General features: G+C 38.1%; 1 protein-coding gene across 1 annotated transcript; it reads right to left on the bottom strand.

Annotated features, from left to right (window-relative positions):
* Positions 1–334: 334 nt before the first annotated feature.
* dap (death-associated protein) lies at positions 335–17,778 on the bottom strand. The gene is made up of 4 exons (XM_067434481.1): positions 17,576–17,778; positions 16,394–16,496; positions 2,962–3,004; positions 335–902 (listed from the first exon to the last, which is right to left on the bottom strand). Exons 1-4 carry the CDS (start codon positions 17,628–17,630, stop codon positions 783–785), a joined length of 321 nt encoding a protein of 106 aa, XP_067290582.1. The 5' UTR covers positions 17,631–17,778; the 3' UTR covers positions 335–782.
* Between the last annotated feature and the right edge of the window lie 480 nt (positions 17,779–18,258).

Raw genomic sequence — 18,258 nt, 5'->3', positions numbered from 1 at the left:
CAGATATAGATATTATTAATAAAGGCCTTATGAAGCAAAGCGATGCAATTGTGTAGGGAAAATATCAATTTTTAGAACTTTAAAAAAGTAAAATATGTAGCTTTTCTTTTTAAATATAACTCCGATTGTATTCACCTGAAAGTAGAAGTGAGTAAATCATGAGGTAATTTTCACTTTTGGTGAACTAACTGTCCCTTTAACACTCGTATTTTTATTCCCTATAAATTCTAGCAATTGATTCAATTGATGTCACTACCTATTTGCTGAAGCATATTTCCATCAGGTAATGCAACTGTAGCTCATGAATGCGTTTTTAAGAGCAAAAAGGCGTGCATGGTTTTATATTAACTCTTTATTCAGATAACCACACCTAGTACCTAATGCCTAATATACAACATTCACCGAGTTCAAAAAAATGATTTATACAATTTACATCTCTCTGGAACTATTCATGTAATACAAAATTAAAATAAAATAAAACACAGCTCCACATATTCCTCATGAAATGAACCCACAGAATTATCATGTTTCTGATTAGTGATTCGCAATAGAGCCGTCAATTTTAGTGTTGCAATGATTTACAGATAAGAGAGAACAGAACGTTTGTCATGATACTGGTCGAAACAGGACACTCGCAGGCACAGACGGAAGGGGGTGGGGTAGAGGGAGCGAATGGAATGCTTTATGGCAAGAGATCCCTGGCAACCTGAGCAGGTGTTTGGGGTGGTGTGGTCCTGGCCCTGTGCGGGGGGCCCGTGGTGGTCTACAGCTGGTTTAAGGACTCACTTCCGAGGCTGGTGGATGTGCTGGTTGATGTGGTGGGCCGCAGGCAGCTTCTGTACCGCGGGCACAGGTTTCTGATGGGCCACCTGAGCAGCAGCAGGGGTGAAGTCTTTATCCCCCTGAGAAGGACAACCAATAACACAGCCAATTATAATTTGTGCATATGATAAGTGAAGTGACATGACAAATGATCTCTGTGCAGTGAATCACACTGACCAAAAAAAAAAAAAAAATTTAATTCACAATTATTTGGATTGCGTTTTTCACAATACATATTGTTCATAGAGCTTTATAGAAAATGCAGTTCTACTTTACAATTTAGAGTGATGGTTATCAGAGGTGAAGGTGTCCAGAAATGGACTAATACAAATCATGCAGTTAGCTAACAATGTATTCATTTAAGGAATAAACAATAAGCTAATTGAAGAAATGAATACATGTTAACAATGTAGCATTGGTGCATGTTGATTCAGAGTTTGCGTCAAATGAAGTCAACTGGTCCTCTAATATCTGATTGTCCGAAAGGTGTTCCAAGAGTGCTATATATTGTAACTGCACTGTGATGATTGTTTTTAGTGTTCCAGGGTTATTATTGTTAACTAAAACAATAAAAAAATATATATTTTCTGATAAATTAAAAAAAATATTAGATAAATATTACATTGTAAATCTAGTATTGGCAACTAACTGAAATTAGTTAAAAGGTACAGCACTAAAATACTGGGATAGCGGGAGATGGAGATGGAGATGGAGATGGAGATGGAGATGGAGATGGAGATGGATAGATAGATATCTGTTTGCATTTTCTAGTTGCTATGATGCCATCCATTTAAAATCTAAACTCTTTTTATAAGAGACTGAGCTTGAAACATGAAAAGGAAAGCATCTGACATCTGATGCCCAGTGAGGACAAAAATTCTATATTGCAAGAAACCAGCAGCCGCAGACATTCAACATCACTTTCCTCTGTATGAGGGAGTCTTTCAGAGCAAATATGTGCAGCTTTTGAAGTAGATTACAGGGTGGACAGTCCAAGATAGTGTAACGAGCCAAGACTGAACACAAGCGTGGCATTTTTCTATTTCCTGTCTGTTTACCAGCTTGCTGGAGGACTAAAAGAGCCTCAGATGCGAGTATTTAGAGAGGAAACGTTGCATAAATTGTGTCACTAGAAGCTGTTTAGATCTCTTCAAAAGTAAAAGGAGGCTAATGCCCCAGTTAAAGGGCTCCATGTGCATTGAAACATCCTCTAGGGTCACTTGTAATGGCCTGCGACATGTAGTCAAACACCACGTTTTCTTACACATCTTGAGCAGCTGATATATTTACACAGAGGACCGTATATAATAAAACAGCAAACCTGGCAAGCATGCACCGATGGATGCAATATATGTCAGCCTCCATCAAAACAATAAATCCTGAGACGTGGCCAATCCCATGGCGGCAGAATGGATTAAGGTCAGCATGGGCTGGAACTGAGCAGAATGGACTATGTGACGAGCCATTCAACAAACCCCATACAAAGTCTCCAGCGCATCGGACTATTGATATTATCTCAAGTGATGCGAGACTAAAACGGCTTTTATCTGAGCAAATTATCTATGTCTGAGCCTCAGGCTAGGGTTTCATGAGGCCAAACTATCCTGAATTTAGATATGAGCAAGTTTAAAATGAATTTGGCACTGCTTTCAATTGTATAAAGGCCCATTCACATCAGATGCAAATATTCGTTTGCAGGGAAATGTTTGAATATGAATAAAGTGTTCCTATGGTCCTATTCAAAATGAGTATTTACATGCTAACAATTTGACATAAGTTTATAAATGCAACAGTCCAAAATGTCTTGACTATGAGGAAAATTGACTGAGAAGATGTGAGCATAACATATTGAAATACGTGCATAAACCCGGTCTGTGTTTGACTGTCTTCTCCTCTCTCTACTCTGTCAGCAGACCAGATGGTTCATTTAAACAATCAGCGTTACCTATAGTACAGGCAAGAATTTAACCTGACGAACATTCAGGCATTTGTCTTGGGTGTGAATAGACTTTTATGAAGTAATTTGTCTCACATTTACTATAAACAGGCCTTTAGATAAACCATCAAAACTGTTGGACCAGTAATAATGTGGCCTGTTCTTTAGATATTATGATGTAATCAATGGATATATGTACAAACCTTAGTGACAACTCCCGAGACCACAACAGGTATCTTTGGTGGGCTAGAGATCGAGAAAAAAGAGAAGACCACAGTTACAAACAGAAAGCAATGTCTTTAAAAAAACATTTAAATATATGTGCTATTTAATGAAGCATAAGCAAAACAGATGACAGTGTTTGTGAAGCAAACCATTCTCTGTTCATGTCAAACAGAAAATGATTGTAAATAAGCCTGTATATTAATTACTCTGATTTTTTAGGATCATTAATTTTTCCACAGGGAATATGTAAAGGAGAACACAAACAACTCTGTAGTCTGGTAATGAATGAGCCACTCATATTTCAGTGGGGGGAAAAACCTTTCGTGGATTTCAGCCAGATTTGGTTCAATAGTGCTGCCTTGTGTCCAGGCCAAACACACCTTTAAACTGAATTTAGGCAGAAGGCTAAAATTTTACCAGAGAACTTTTTGTTCTTGCTGGTAAGAGTATTAGTGAAATAAGATGTTTCCCAACACAAAAAAATAATCGATCAGGCATAACATTATGACCTAATATTGTGTTTGTCCCCCTTTTGCTTCCAAAACAGCCCTGATCCGTCAAAGCAAGGACACCAATAGACTCCTGAAGGTGTGCTGTGGTATCTGGCACCAAGATGCTAGCAACAGAGTTTTTAAGTCCTGTAAATTGTAAGGTAGGGCCTCCGTGGATTAAACTTGTTTGTTCAACACACCCCACAGAAGCTCAATTGGATGGAAATCTGGGGAATTTGGAGGCCAAGTCAACACCTCAAACTTTTTGTTCTGCTCCTCAACCCACTGTGTGGCATGTGTTCCCCAGGTACGCAACGTTCACGCACGTAGTGTAAAAGAAAACGTGCTTCATCAGACCCGGCCACATTCTTCCATTGTTCACGGGCCCACTTTTGCCACATTCGCCAGCAGAGAAGATTTAGCATGGGCACCCTGACTATGCAGCCCTATGACTAGGCCCGTGACAATTTGGCCCATTCAAACTCACTTAAATCCTTACCCTTATTCCAGCTTCTAACATGTACACTTTGAGGACAAAACATTCACTTGCTCCCTAATATATCCCACCCACTAACAGGTGCCGTGATGGAGATAATCAGTGTTATTCACTTCACCTGTCAGTGGTCATACATTTTATGTCTGATCTGTGTATACATTATATCAATGTGTCAATATATGAACAAAAATATTAATTATTATTATTTTTATTATTATATATAAGAAATATATAGCAAGGGTTTGTGACAGATCATCAGCGCTATCCATCACTGTGCACAAAGGCACAATTTATAATTTTATCAATGCTGAGCTGACAGCAGTTTGTCAGGCTATATGAAATCAAAGTGTGAGGCCGGCGCTGATTAGCTGAAGGTCAACAGGCAGCATCATTACAGGAGCAGGAGCTCGGAGTAAAATTGAGCTCAATCAGAGATCTGACGTGTCTGTCAGCAGATGCCCTCTACAACTCCACATAACTGCTAGAAGGAAGCGTCTTCTCGGTGTCCGGACACGCATCTAATCAGACGCATGGATGGAATACTAATGCAACAAATTAGCTATAGCGCTGATGGAAACATCATCATATAGATTTCACATTCAGTATGCGTGATCGACATTCACCAGGCCACCAATTATAGTGGGATTAGCATGATAATTATTCTTCTAATTGTAGATTAACATGGTATACAACATCACTGATGAGTGAAACAAGATAATGAACAGGATATTGCCTGAATAGCTATATGAATATTGGTTAACATTAACTAAAGGGTCACACGGCATTGATGATGTAAACAGACAGGCGGACGGGACTCAAACTGGGGTCGCCCAAAGTGCAACCACACAATATGTCAGAGCACTTGCCCACACAGACAGAGAAAACCTATATAAACCTGTTGCCTTCTGTGTTTTGAATGTTAACCAAACAACAAAAGACAAAACAATAAATCACTCACTGCTCTTGACTGAATAACTTCAGAATGAGGACTAATCTTATTCAGAAAACATATTTATGGCCGGTAAATTTCCTTAAGTCACCAGCCATTGGCAAGTGTGGCAAAAAGTTGCTTTAGGGCCCTGCATACAACGATAGTCAATGGGGTCCAATGTTGTATTAAACCCCATTGACTTTCATTGTATAAACTCGATGCAGAAGAAACAAAAGTCTGTCAGAGCTAGATGACAGTAAATGGCAACAACATTTTCATTTATTGGGTGAACTATACTTTAAAATCCTGGTCACTTCTCAAGGCCTGCGTAAACATGCATGTGTGGAAAGTTGGGGGGGGGGGGGGGGTACACTGAGGGGTCTGATGTAAAACCAGGTGCTTCAGGCAGTGGGTAAGGTACAAAATGGCCTATAAAAATTCCCGAGGGACAGGGAATTTACCGCCACCATCTGAGCACAGAGCAGAAACATTGCTTCAGGCTTGTGCAAGCCGTCAGCCTCAGAAATTACTCCAATTCATTTTCCAAAGCCAAGCGTTTCCCTTAAAGCACTAACTCAAAAGAGAAGGTCAAGAGTGATAATTGACCTTGACAGGAAAAACCAAAGTAGAATAATAATGTCAAATAGAAAGTTTGAAGAGTGGCCATTTTCCAGTAGCCCTTCTCAAATAGTATTTCGTATGTAGTACATTAAACCACCGCTCGCACACTGAAGGAAACCGAGCTGTAAAAGGAGACAATTAAACTGTTATCACAGTGTGAGACACATCCTGATGTCTCAACATACTTAAGGCTGAACATAAATGAGGGCATTGAGAGAAGTGTGGGACTTCGTCTGTAATGCTGTGAAATCCACAATATGTCAGAAGTTTGTGGCTTTCATCTTGCTGTGAGAAGGCAAGGAAACTCCAAAGATTCAAGACAGCGAAAGAGAGAGAGAGAGCGAGAGAGAGAGCCTTGCCAAAGGGGATAATCTCCCTTTGAGGCATAACAGTGCTGCTCAACCTGTCTCATAGCTTCCTATCTTTTAAAAGAGACCGCTGTATAATCTCAGATTATACAGACATTCCTTTTCAAGGGCAAAAATCGTATATAAATCTTATAAGGCCCGTCTCAAAGAAAAAAAGAAAAAGTGAGATTTTGGGATCAAAAGTCAAGTCATTGAAAATCACAGTGTGAATGAATTCAAAAAAAGCAAACTGGATTATTTTTCTAAACTGTTATAGCTTGTTTAGAATTTGCTAAATGGAAGAGGATTATAACATAAAAAAACAGATAAGACAAACATTATCTATGGATATAATTATTACCCCCCATGCTTTGAACTTGTGTACAGATAAAGATTTATTATACATTAATGTGAATCAGGAACATGTTTTAACCATTTTCCTTTCTTAGCAATACAATTCCACACCTGAGGGTGGCAGTGGTGTGCTTGTTTTCAAATGAAGAAATCAGGCCAGAGATGTTGCAAGTACCTTAACTAGTGCCTAATTTAGAGTAATATCATTGATGGAAAAACACATACTGAAATAGATTTCCGGGTAAATTTCAAGGTCAATAACTCTTTGGAAGATTTAATTGTTCATCTTGAACAAAAATAATGTATTAGTTAAACCTCTCGTGGTAATAATGTGGGTGAAAACCAAGGCCGAATTTTCTTGTGCAGAAGAGAATACAATTTATACAGAAGGCAGCCTTCTTATAGCAAATATGGCCATGTCAAAATAAGAAAAACTTTAAAATCTATCAATCTTCCATATCCATCAAAGGCTGCATTTATTGAATAAAAAAAATACCCCAAAAATATTTTGAAAAATAATTTATTCATGTGACGCAAAGCTGAATTTTCACCATCATTACTCCAGTCTTCAGAGTCACATGATCCTTTAGAAATTATTTATATACGCTGATTTGGTGCTCAGTTGTTAATTATTTTTGATGCTCAATTATTAATAATGGTTGTTATTATTAAATTTAAAAAAACAAACATTTTCCACCAATATTTTTTGATTAATGGAAAGTGCAAAATGAAGGGGGGCCGGGGGGAAAGAGAGATTCTGAAATCCACTGCCACTTCAATATGCTGTATATATCCAAATTAAATTAATAATCAAAGCCTTAAATCAATATTTATCCTCCTTTATTATGATGATGATTTTGAATGATTCTTTCCAGTTAGGATTTTGCTTAAGTGAACCACACTTGATGGTTCGTGATTGTTTCTCGTTTTCTAAAGTGTGCATTTGGTCTCTGGGGAGTCAAGATGAATAGTGCCTGTACTACTGTCTGTATCTCTCACTGAGAGAAAGCATGTTATCAGTATGTTTTGGGGAACCTTCTGGTCACAACTGGAGCTTAATCAGCTCCAACCTTGGAGAAACTGTGTATCTGTGTATGTGCACAGTATTCTGTGTTACAGATCAGTGTACAATGGATATCCTAAGTTTTGAATGGTATTTTATCACGTTTCTGGAGACTGGAGTTATGGCTACAACTTCTAAGACAAATATATTAAAAATAATAGTTATTACAAACTTTTGACCAGTAAAACAAGCAAGCATTTTATCCATCTATCCGAAAATGGGAGGCATATATATACAGTATATGGAGATTATGTGTAGGAAGAGAGAGAATTGCTATGTTATATCCAATCTCAGCTTCAGGAGCAAAGACGATTGCTGCAATTAATAAGTCGGCACAGACTGTCGTCATGGCAACCCCATGGCATGGCTTTTATTTACTGATGAGCTAAATCTGGAGAAAACAGCAAAAACCACTTGTCTGTAGCTGAGGGAATGAACCGTGCAAACGATGCAAAATTGAACTGCACCTGAATCTCCATGCTTGGCCTCTGCAGCAAACACAGGACTGAGACTCAACATCAACAGAATACAAATACAGGGTGGATGGAGAAATGCATATGCTTCTTTTTTGAATATTCCACATCAATTTAGGTGTAAATAGCATAGCAAAATATGCAAAACAGCGCTCAGAGTAAACTGCTATTGGCAGCTAAAACCTATAATTGACTGAACAAAAATATTTAACAAACGAACACACAAAAAGGCGTGATATGAGCAGGAGTTTGTTAATGAGCAGTGTTCAAATTCTGCTGAGCATTCTGCAAAGTTCTGCATGTGCATATTCTGTGTGGCCTGATGATGGGTTAGAAAAACCACACAGGTGGGCATGAAATGGACACAATTGCGCTCTGATGAATGGCTTTCCAAAATTACTATCATCCAAATAAAAGGCCTTTGCTCTCTGAAATGAACGTAGGGGATAAAACTGCACCTGTATCTGTTCCTTATAATCATACAAAAGTTTGCAGATGTACAACTAACCCTTAATGATTTTCCTAAATAAATTCACAATCCTACCAAAACCAAACTAAAATACTTACAATTAAAAAATATTTTAGAATCCAGTTATGCTAAAATCTAGATGCACAAGAGATCTTATCCTCAAAGCCACTGTGTGGATGAGGAAGTCAGATTTGGACTTTAGTTATGCAGCTCCATGTGTGGTTTGACTGACAAGCGGAACATTTGAAAAGTAACTTCTGTGGTAATGAGATAACATATAGTTATACAGAAATTCTCCCGACACAGCAGTGAGGCAAATTTTAGCAGATTAACTGAAACAACACACCAAGAGCCCATTATTCCAATAGCGTCAGCACACTTCGCTAAACAGCACAGAGAGGGAAACTAGCATGGAAATAATTGTCATCAAACTGTCAATTTTTATTTTCTTTTTTCATGTTGCTTTATTAAAAGTCAGCATCCCATCCCATTCCAATGTTTGCACTTGCTTCCTCCAGTGCAGAACGGAGGCAGTGGGATGCGCTTTAGCAGTGGGTGAAATGTGATGTGGTTTCCCTCAGCAAAGTGGATGAAGTTACAGTAAAGTGTCCAAAAATGTACTGCAGTGTCTGAGAACTGTCGCAAGTCAGCCTATGAGCTTCTAAAGAAACAGCTTCGGCTCCAGGGTTCAGCTAATGACCTGAATCTGCCTGCCAGTTACTAGCATTCACACTCCATGTGTTACACACACTCTCATGGAAACTGAGATGCTCTAATATTCTGACTAACTATTGAAAACAAACTAAAATTAAAACTAAATTAGCAATACTTATTATAAATGTACATTAATATGTAAATATGCATTATATTATTTACACAACTGTTCAAAAGCTTGGGGTCAATTATTACTTTTATTATAAAAGCATTATTATAGTACTATTATATAAAGAGATGCACCAATTGGCCCAGACCATCTGGTTTGTCTGTTTTGTAAAACTGCCATGAGGGCGTTCTCACTCTCTTCTCTCCAAAAGCAAAGGAACACACCCCCGCCTCCTCACTCATTCCTCTCTGGTTAAATAGTGCTTATTTTGCGCATCGTTTTACTAATTCCCGCAGGTTTCATGCTTATACCAAAAGCATGCACACCACTGCACTGATCTATATAAGTGGAGCACACAAGCCACTTCTAAGTCTCATACATTTTGTGAGTCACAAATACCAAAATAAGTGTGTGTACTGCGCTTAAACAGTTAAAAACATACAAAAGTATGTCAAAATGGCCTTTGCGAGTATTCAGTTAAACACAGTCAGTTTTGGAACGTTAAATAGTTAAGAAAGATAATACATGTTGTGTAGCAGTATATTGGATCCATGCATAAACACTTAAAGGGGTACTTCAGCGCTGGGAAGATGAATCTGTATTTAAACTGGGTCATCAATGCAGTAGAAATGTGAAATTATTTTTGAATTTGGTGTCTTCTAGACTGAGAAAAGACAGAACATGTATTTTTGTCCCATGGGGATGAAAGACTACAATTCCCAGAATGCTTCGCTGCCCTGTGAGGCCATTCCCAACACCACCAACTTCATTACTGTGACGGAGTTAGAGAAGACACTACAATTAAAAACTGAACGTGTCTGTTCAATATAATGAGTGAGTCACCGCGCGAGTGTCACAGCCCTGAGCACTAACTGCACGAGTGATGAGAGCTGAGGTAATTGCGACTACATTCGCGGCATACATTCACAACGCGAGTTCAGTCTGGCACGTTCTTTCAGTTCATGCCTTTGCAAGCTTAACTTTCATAGAAATGAATTTGAGAAGTTAAAAGACTTACATTGCTCACCATAGCTCCGTTTAAATGATCCTGTCTGCAAGCTGAGCTCTCCCTGCCAGCTGAGTGTAATCTCCCATCCCCCATGCGCAGATTCAAAACATGCGGAAATAGCTCCCTCTGCTGGCTGTAGTCTTTAGCCTCTGGGCAAACATTCCTCCTATGATGCAAAAATCGTCATTTTGCATCATAGGAGGAATTTTTCCAGAAATAAAATGCATAAATCTCTTGTCTCAGGGAGATATGAGGGGGGAAAGCACAATAATTTGAATATTCTCCAGGGTTTCTACTGATACAAAGCCATATGCTAATCACTGAAGTAACCCTTTAAAGTAGGGCTGAAACTATTAGAAAAATTGCCAACAAATATCTTTGTTGTCGAGTAGTCGTTTGAGTTCATGTAACCTAAGGACATGCAATATCGTGATTTGACCGCTACGGCGCTGTAGCGCTAGAGTGTAATGCAGCCCTTACAAATGCTATTGTGGTAGAAGAAAACAGAGCAAATTATGAATCCGTGCTAGCAAAGTGTGGGAAAGTTTTGCAAAACTTCGAACCAAGAATTTTGTTGTGTGCAATACATGCAAGGGGAGCACTTAAAGATGAAACATCCCAGCACAAGAAGAGCCGGTGAGAGGAGAGTTCTCCAGCTGAAGCTAATTAATTAGAGGAAAATCTCTTTATTAGAGAATGCAATACTACTAATAATAGTAATCATATTAATAATAATGATTAAAGTATAAATAATAATTACAGTAAAGTGATTTATTTTGGATAGAATAAAGCTTGGAGTTTAGAAGTCCTTATTGTAACACTATTAGGTATTATAGTCTTATCACGACACTTTCCTATATTTTGTTCCATATGCATGACAACGTACAAAAGGATCATTCGTATCAGTTACTGTTTCATACTGTTAATTAAAGGGTAAATGATAATCTGTCAGCTCAATTGTCATGTAAAAAAGATTTTTATACTAGTAATTATTTGCAGATTAATATTTTACCATTCTTTGTGTCCTGAAGTAACGTTAAATGTCCCGTTTAAGCAGCACCTATTGATCACTTTTCATCAGAGGAATTGCAGCTGATTTATTTTATTTTTCAAATGGAAGAGAACAGAATATTTAAACGAAGCGTAGAAAGCATTTGTGTGTGATTTGTGAAAGCATTTGTTGAATAGAAATCTGAGAATTTAAAGAGAATGACCTGTTTAGTTGGCTCAAAGTTCATTAAAACAACCATTTCAAAAATTTAAAGTGATTTTATTTTTTATATTAAATTTAGAATATGTATACCTCAGTGTTTTAACTAATTGAATAATCATTCAAATAAAAAAAAATTTGAACGTAAAACTTACTGATTAGTCATCAATGGCGATGGCAATAATCGATGATTAGACGAATAATCGTTCTAATGATCATTATCAAAATAATCGTTTGTTGCAGCCCTAACTAAAAGTGACAGCAGCCTTATAGTCCTGCTGCTGTCTGTCATGTGATTGTCAATGATTCATTAAATGTATTTCCTACCTTAATAATAAACTAACGTGTTAGCTCTCTTAATAATAATAAAACGTGTTAGCTCTCTTTATTCTTTTATTTGTGCTGCTGTTTGCAATTTGTTTATTTGTTCATATTTTATCACTTTTTTATTAGTTTTATACTATATTAGTTTTATTACGCTATATACTTTTATTTAAATCTAGTTCAGTCATATAACTCGAGTGGGCGCATGCTAACAGTTCCTTTAGCAATCACATCATTACCACATGGCACAAGCTGATTGGCCTCTGCTGATCCTTCAACTAATGAGACTTAAATAGTCTGGTTCATTGTTGTAAGCTAGTCCTGCAGAGCACAGAGGTCCTCTGAAACCCCCCACCTCCACCTGATTAGATCTGCTGCTGGATTTATGTCTATGCAGCAACAGCAGCATCTTACATGCCCACAACAGTCTGTGTATCTATCAGCAGTAGCAAGCAGCATTAAAACAATAACAGCAGCAGCATAGCAGATCTAGTCCACCACACCCAAATACATTAACATTGCCACATTCAATAACATGCTAAAGCTCTCTCAGACAGCTGTCATGATTAAATTATACAAGTGGTTCAACGGTTTAGTGAATTCACCCTTTTCTCTTATATCCTAAGCAAATCAGTATCAGTCCTCAGAGCAGCCACGTAGCAGAGTACTATGGTGAGACAAAGCTGCGTTTCCACCGCAAGAACTTTCCCCAGGAACTATATGGGCTTTGGGGTGGTGCTCTGTGTATTTCGACCACAGGAACCAGGGTCTAAATAAAGTTCTGGGTAAAAAATGCCCCCCTTAAAATGTCCCCGTTTGCGAGGTAGTACTTTTTCAAAATTCAGGAACTTTCAGGGGTGGGACTTGGGCGCTGAACGTGCTTGATTGGTTGAGTTCACACAGCATTTTATTTAAACCGAAAAGTATTTTGTAGTGCATGCAGTAAGAGTTGTTTACTATTCGAATCAACAATGGAGTTTAAACAATATGACTGATTATTCAATGACTAGGTTTAGGCGTCACTAAGCTTATACGTGGAGGAGGAAAACCAGTGGGAACTGGAAAACCTCACATGCAATCCTACGTCACTAGACTAAACTTTACGGTACTTTAGACTGCAATGGAAACGCAGACAGCAACAGGTCTGGGGAAAGAAAAAAAAAAAAAAAAAAAAGCGTTCCTGGGAAAAAGTTACTGGTACAAATTGTTCTGGGTAATTTAGGTGGAAACGGGCTTAAGTGGTACTGGGGGACGGCCAGGGAAGACGGCGGAGGTCCCTGCATCATGAACAGGCGTACACGTCAAGCTCACCAGCATAGATAGCACATCACATTAGCAGTTCAGAGCCATTCCATTTGAGCCTCCGATCCATCTGAGAAGACCAAATTACATTTGACAGGTGGTCCCCAGACAGTGCCACTTGACTTGCTGCGACAAATGTGCGATTTTTTCATCAGAAGCCACCTGCTTACAGGCCATCTTTATGCTAGCAAAGCGAAGAGGGAGGGAGAGAGACAGAGCAAGACATGGGAGAGTGTGTGTGCACGTCTGGCACATTCAGCTACTGGACACACTTAAACAAGTATTAATATCTATAATAAAAAAATGAAATCCAGGGAAGAAACACTTCAATCATTCCGAAATTCAATTCTGAGAGGGAAGTTCTCACTCCAGAGTTGCCCATAAAGATTCAATGATCCGTGGCCATGGAAGGCATTAGACTTCATCCTGAGCTCACCGAAAACCTTCGTAACTTTGCTTGGGAGCTTTGGAAAGAAATGATGTTTGCAGTAGGTTTCCCCTTAGCTTTCAACAAACAAAGCCATCCCAGTTGAAGGAAATAAAGTGTAAGATTCAGGCACATTACTTCAGTCTATTGTTCAGTTTTGGCTCCTTGTACAGGTCTTGTGCATTGGCCTTGTACAACAACAACTTTACCATTTCCCCTCATTCCAAGCTTTCTGAAATTTGAGACAGGGTCACAGAGGTTTTAATTCAATTCCACAGCACTTTCTGAGGATGTATTTTAAAGAATTTCATTACAGTCTCTTCCTATTGTTGAGCTGCTTTTTGCAACTTTCTTCTCGCATTTTGTCGATGTCTGGCAAATTATTTTGACAAATTCTTCTTTTGACTCACTAAATGCTTGTCAGATATGTTTTATGGCAGACAGACTATTCAGCAATCAGCATAATGATGAAGGTCAGCAGCAAAGACATTGGTTAATAAAGTGAGATTTAAATACATAAATTATATTTGTTTTATAACACATTGAATTATTGCGGGTGTGCATAATATTCCGAGTTTGAATTTTACTGATATAATGAAAGGCAATCTCATAAGTAATATGATTACGCAAGTCATGCATCTTGTACTGTAACGAACACTGGTTATTCAGCTCTGTGCTAGCTAAAGAGCATGGTAGAAGTAGGAATCTTGTAATTACAGGAACTCCAACATGGTGTGAATTACAGTTTCAAAGCATGTGATTGGCAGTTTGTTACTGATGTCACACCTAAACTCGGGATCAAAGCCTGACTTGACTAAGAAAGTTGATGATCAGCATCACGATACCAACAAAACTAATTGGATTGATTTGGTTGTGTCAACTCAAAACTTATCCTGTAACTCTGAGTTTGTTCACTCATGCTTATATATATTCTTGTGTACTGCAAGTTCAGTTTTTGTTCTTCCTTATTGTTTGTCTGAAATCATCACTTTATTTTTCATGAAGCAGTTTTTGCTTCCGTTCAGCTATGATCAAGAGTCATCCATTCTTGCAATATGTCCGTGCATTTTGATTGCGGGGCAATGAAGGTAGGGGTGTGTTTATTTGGGTGTATTTCAAATACCAATAGCGTTTCTCATAAATCACCTACTGCACTTTTAAATGATCCTAACCATCCATCCAAGGAATATCACTGATGTCAACAACTAAAATAAAGCTTTGTAAAAACATCTGAACACAAAGAGACTACACAGGAAAATGGCGAGTTTCCTTTCGGCTTGCCAGTGTTGCGAGAAAATGCCAAACCTAATAGCGTGGGTGCAGGGATTACATTCTAACATCACAGTGCGTTTCTTTCAACCTCTTCTCTGAAATGTCCACTCGCAAACGGCTTCCATGTTTCTGAAGGCATGCCAAAGACATATTAAAAGCAGCTTCAGGAACGAAACACCTCATAGGATTTCCTGCAGCAGGTTGAGTGAGCTGATAAGGGCTCGCTTGCAAACACACAGTAATGGGACGGCTGATCAGTCAGTCATCAGGTAACGGGGTGGAGGCGAGGACTGCTAACAAAGCCATAAAGCCCATCCGAATCAGCAGCCAACACCCTGTGGACACACTTCAGTAGCGCTGAAAACAGGTCAGCTACTACAACACAAGCACAAAAGAAAAGAAAATCTGATGCCTGTAAATCTTTTGCACTGCACATATGCACTTAGAAACTAGGAGCTAGACAGCTAATAAGCAACAAGCAGATAACGCAAGCTATTTAACTTAAACAACCTCCACCACAATGAAAAAAAGCAACACGTGATATCCGGACATTGCCACATCTTCCTTACTGACACACCCAAGAAGATTGTTATGTTTAGTTTGCAACCAAAAATGACTTGTCATGTGCTCGCCAAATCAGAATGCTGTGTAAAAGAATGAAAAGAATGCACTGCTACAGTCACCTTCACTCTTACTCAGAGACAGATGGGCACTAACAGTGACTTCATCATCAAATAAAATATTCTGGTTTAGTGTGGGCCGCTTAAACAACAGAGGACCTAGTGAGTTAAAGCTAAGAAAAACACTTGTGTGAGCAGAATCCTCTCCATGTGCCAGCAGTCCAATGGGAATTGCACACCTGTGTCCCTGAACAAATGTTGAGCCAAGACTTTATGACCTTTTAAAAGGGTTACCAAGTTCTAGTAAGAATTTTGTTTAAGTAAGGCTGAATTTAATCAAAATCACAATACGGCTTGGCGTGGTTATCATATTACAAAGACCATGATTTTAATTAAATAAAAATACATACATTACACTGTTTTTTGTTGTTGATGTGAGCTGTTCATGAGAGTGTTTTTTTCAGTATCTAATATGATATAGTTGGTTCAGAGCTGTTAAAAAATGCATTTGCAAATCGTGCAGCCCTGCTTAGAAGTAAATTTTACCTATATTATTATTATTATTATTTTAACAATTTTGCATGAAATAGACAAGAAAATTCATGCTTAAGAGGATATAAATAGCCTTATAAGACAAAATAATGACTGTAGGCTACATTATGCTGCCAATATGCAAATAAATGGACATTAAATATTGATTTCAGTTCAATTCGTTTAATTATTTGAGAAGAACTGTAGAGGGACACATCTAAGTTTGACAGCCATCAACTACAGTTTAGTGTTATGCAAAACATCTACCTGCAAAATTCAGTGATCGACCAATCAGAATGAAGTATTCCAGAGGGTTGCGCAATAAAGTAACACATTTAAAAAAGCTGTTTGTCTTGATAAGAGTGCTGGTTATATCTGGAAATAAGTCAACAATTAGCCAACCGGTTGCAAGTCAACAAAATGATAAGTATAAACATGAGCACACAGAAAAAGAAAAAAAAAAGGTGTCAAATGAAAATGCACTTTTATATACTTAAGCACTAAAATTAACCCATAAAAAAACTAAGCTGCAGCTGAAAATATAGTCTACCGTGTCTTTCACAAGAAGAAACAGCCTATCGATGCAGAGAGATGGCGAGATGGAATTGGAATGCATTCTGCAGAAATGCATAGGTCAGCATACTTACATCTCAGTCTCATATTCTTGACTGTCTTTGTCATCCTTCTTGTCTGGCACATCATTTGCAGACTGGTGCTTCTGAACTATCCTCATGCCTCCTCCTACTTTCACTGCCACACATTAACAAAAACAAGTTCACAGTTTATTTCCAGACACTTGAGATTGCGTTTATTATATAATGCTATGAAATGACAAAAGCAGAAGCGGCCATTTCGTGTGCAACCTTTTCCCCTTGGCCTACTTTTAGGGTCATTACACATTTTGTTATCCGATTTCTTGTGTACTTTACACCGCACTGATAGATATGCTGACGAAGTGAAAAACAATGTGAAATCACATTTACACGATGCAAAAGGAAAAAATATGTGGTTGATGATGATAAAACGTGGTTGATCGCTATCATACATTTGTCTGTTACAGACAAGTGACTACTTGTGGCCTACAATGTGCAAGCACTTCCCATATCGGCTCAATCCTACACAAGGGACATTCCACAAAAAGTATACATTTCACATCCCTAATAAACAAGTGTAAGCAATGAAAAGCAGACACCAACCTTTACTCTGTTATTATGGGCATTTAGGTTGACACATCAGCAAAAATTCAGACATTTTATTCTATTTTTGTCAAAGCCCATTCAGCACACCCCATCCCAGCTGTGTTTCTAAATGATCTTAATTTCATTGGAAAGTTACATTTATATGCATGTTTATAAAAACAAAAAACTAATTATTTGTAAATATTCTCTTGCGATATCATCTATCTATCTATCTATCTATCTATCTATCTATCTATCTATCTATCACATTATTACCACTTCCAGATTTGAATCCATATTTGAATACCACTTCCTCTTTAAATAATCATGTCGGTCACTGATTTTAGACAGTAAACAAACTGCACACCTAGAAATGTAATGACCCTGAGTTAATGGTTAAATTAACTGACATTCCTTTCACTTATTTCCAAAGCTATAACTTACCCCAACGAATTTACTTGTATATCAGTTTTAACTTAAAGGCTCGATATGATTTATTAACGTTAAGGTATCGGATTCAATGTCTAAAAACTCTACAAACACGCACAGAAAACCACGTTCTAAATATAAAAGGCGCACATTTGTCGGAAAGATCCACTAGACCTCCCAGCAGAAAAACAACAACAGCAGGAGCATAGCACGGGACATTACCAGCAGGGAGATGTCCAGCTTTGGTCTCGATTTTCTCTTTGGGCGGCGATGACATGGTTGCTGTCAAGCGCTTCTTCCAAAGAGTCACTTCGTTGTCTTCAAAATTTAAAACAATCCTTCTGTTTCCTGAATGACAAATAACGCGGACTATGTCGACTTCGTCAACGTGGCTTTTCCCTGCCCATTGTTTGGCAACGGTGCGTGATGACGGCAGTGGTCGCTCCAACCAATAAGAGCGTTTATTGAGAAACGTCCCTCCTCTTTACTATGGAAAGTCTAAAGGAACATATGGGAAAGGGGAAAATCACACAAAGCAAATCTGCATGCGCTGTGTAACTTTTACTAATAAGCACACACAGGTCGCAGGTGAAAAAGAGAAAAGAAAAATATAGCACGAAAAAAATAGTAGATAATTGTTTACAATTAGAAATAATAGGCCTACTTTTGATATGAGTAAAATCATGCACAATATTACTCATGAGTCTGGAGCATGGTCTCTGGAGTCAGTGTGTGCACTCATGGTTAAGGTTCATGAAGGCTAAACAATCATGTCTGGAAAATGTTAGCAGACATTAACCTTTTCAAACATGGGTTATGTCTGGAAAACAAAATTTCTCCGTATGGTGTATCAGTAGCCTAAATAAAGGTATGTTACATGCACAAGCGCATACAAAGCAGTTCTT

Source organism: Pseudorasbora parva, chromosome 24 (genome assembly GCF_024679245.1).
Source record: "Pseudorasbora parva isolate DD20220531a chromosome 24, ASM2467924v1, whole genome shotgun sequence".
Lineage (NCBI taxonomy): Eukaryota > Metazoa > Chordata > Actinopteri > Cypriniformes > Gobionidae > Pseudorasbora > Pseudorasbora parva.
Note: the sequence above shows the minus strand (reverse complement) of the source record. Positions and strands in the feature narration are given on the sequence as shown.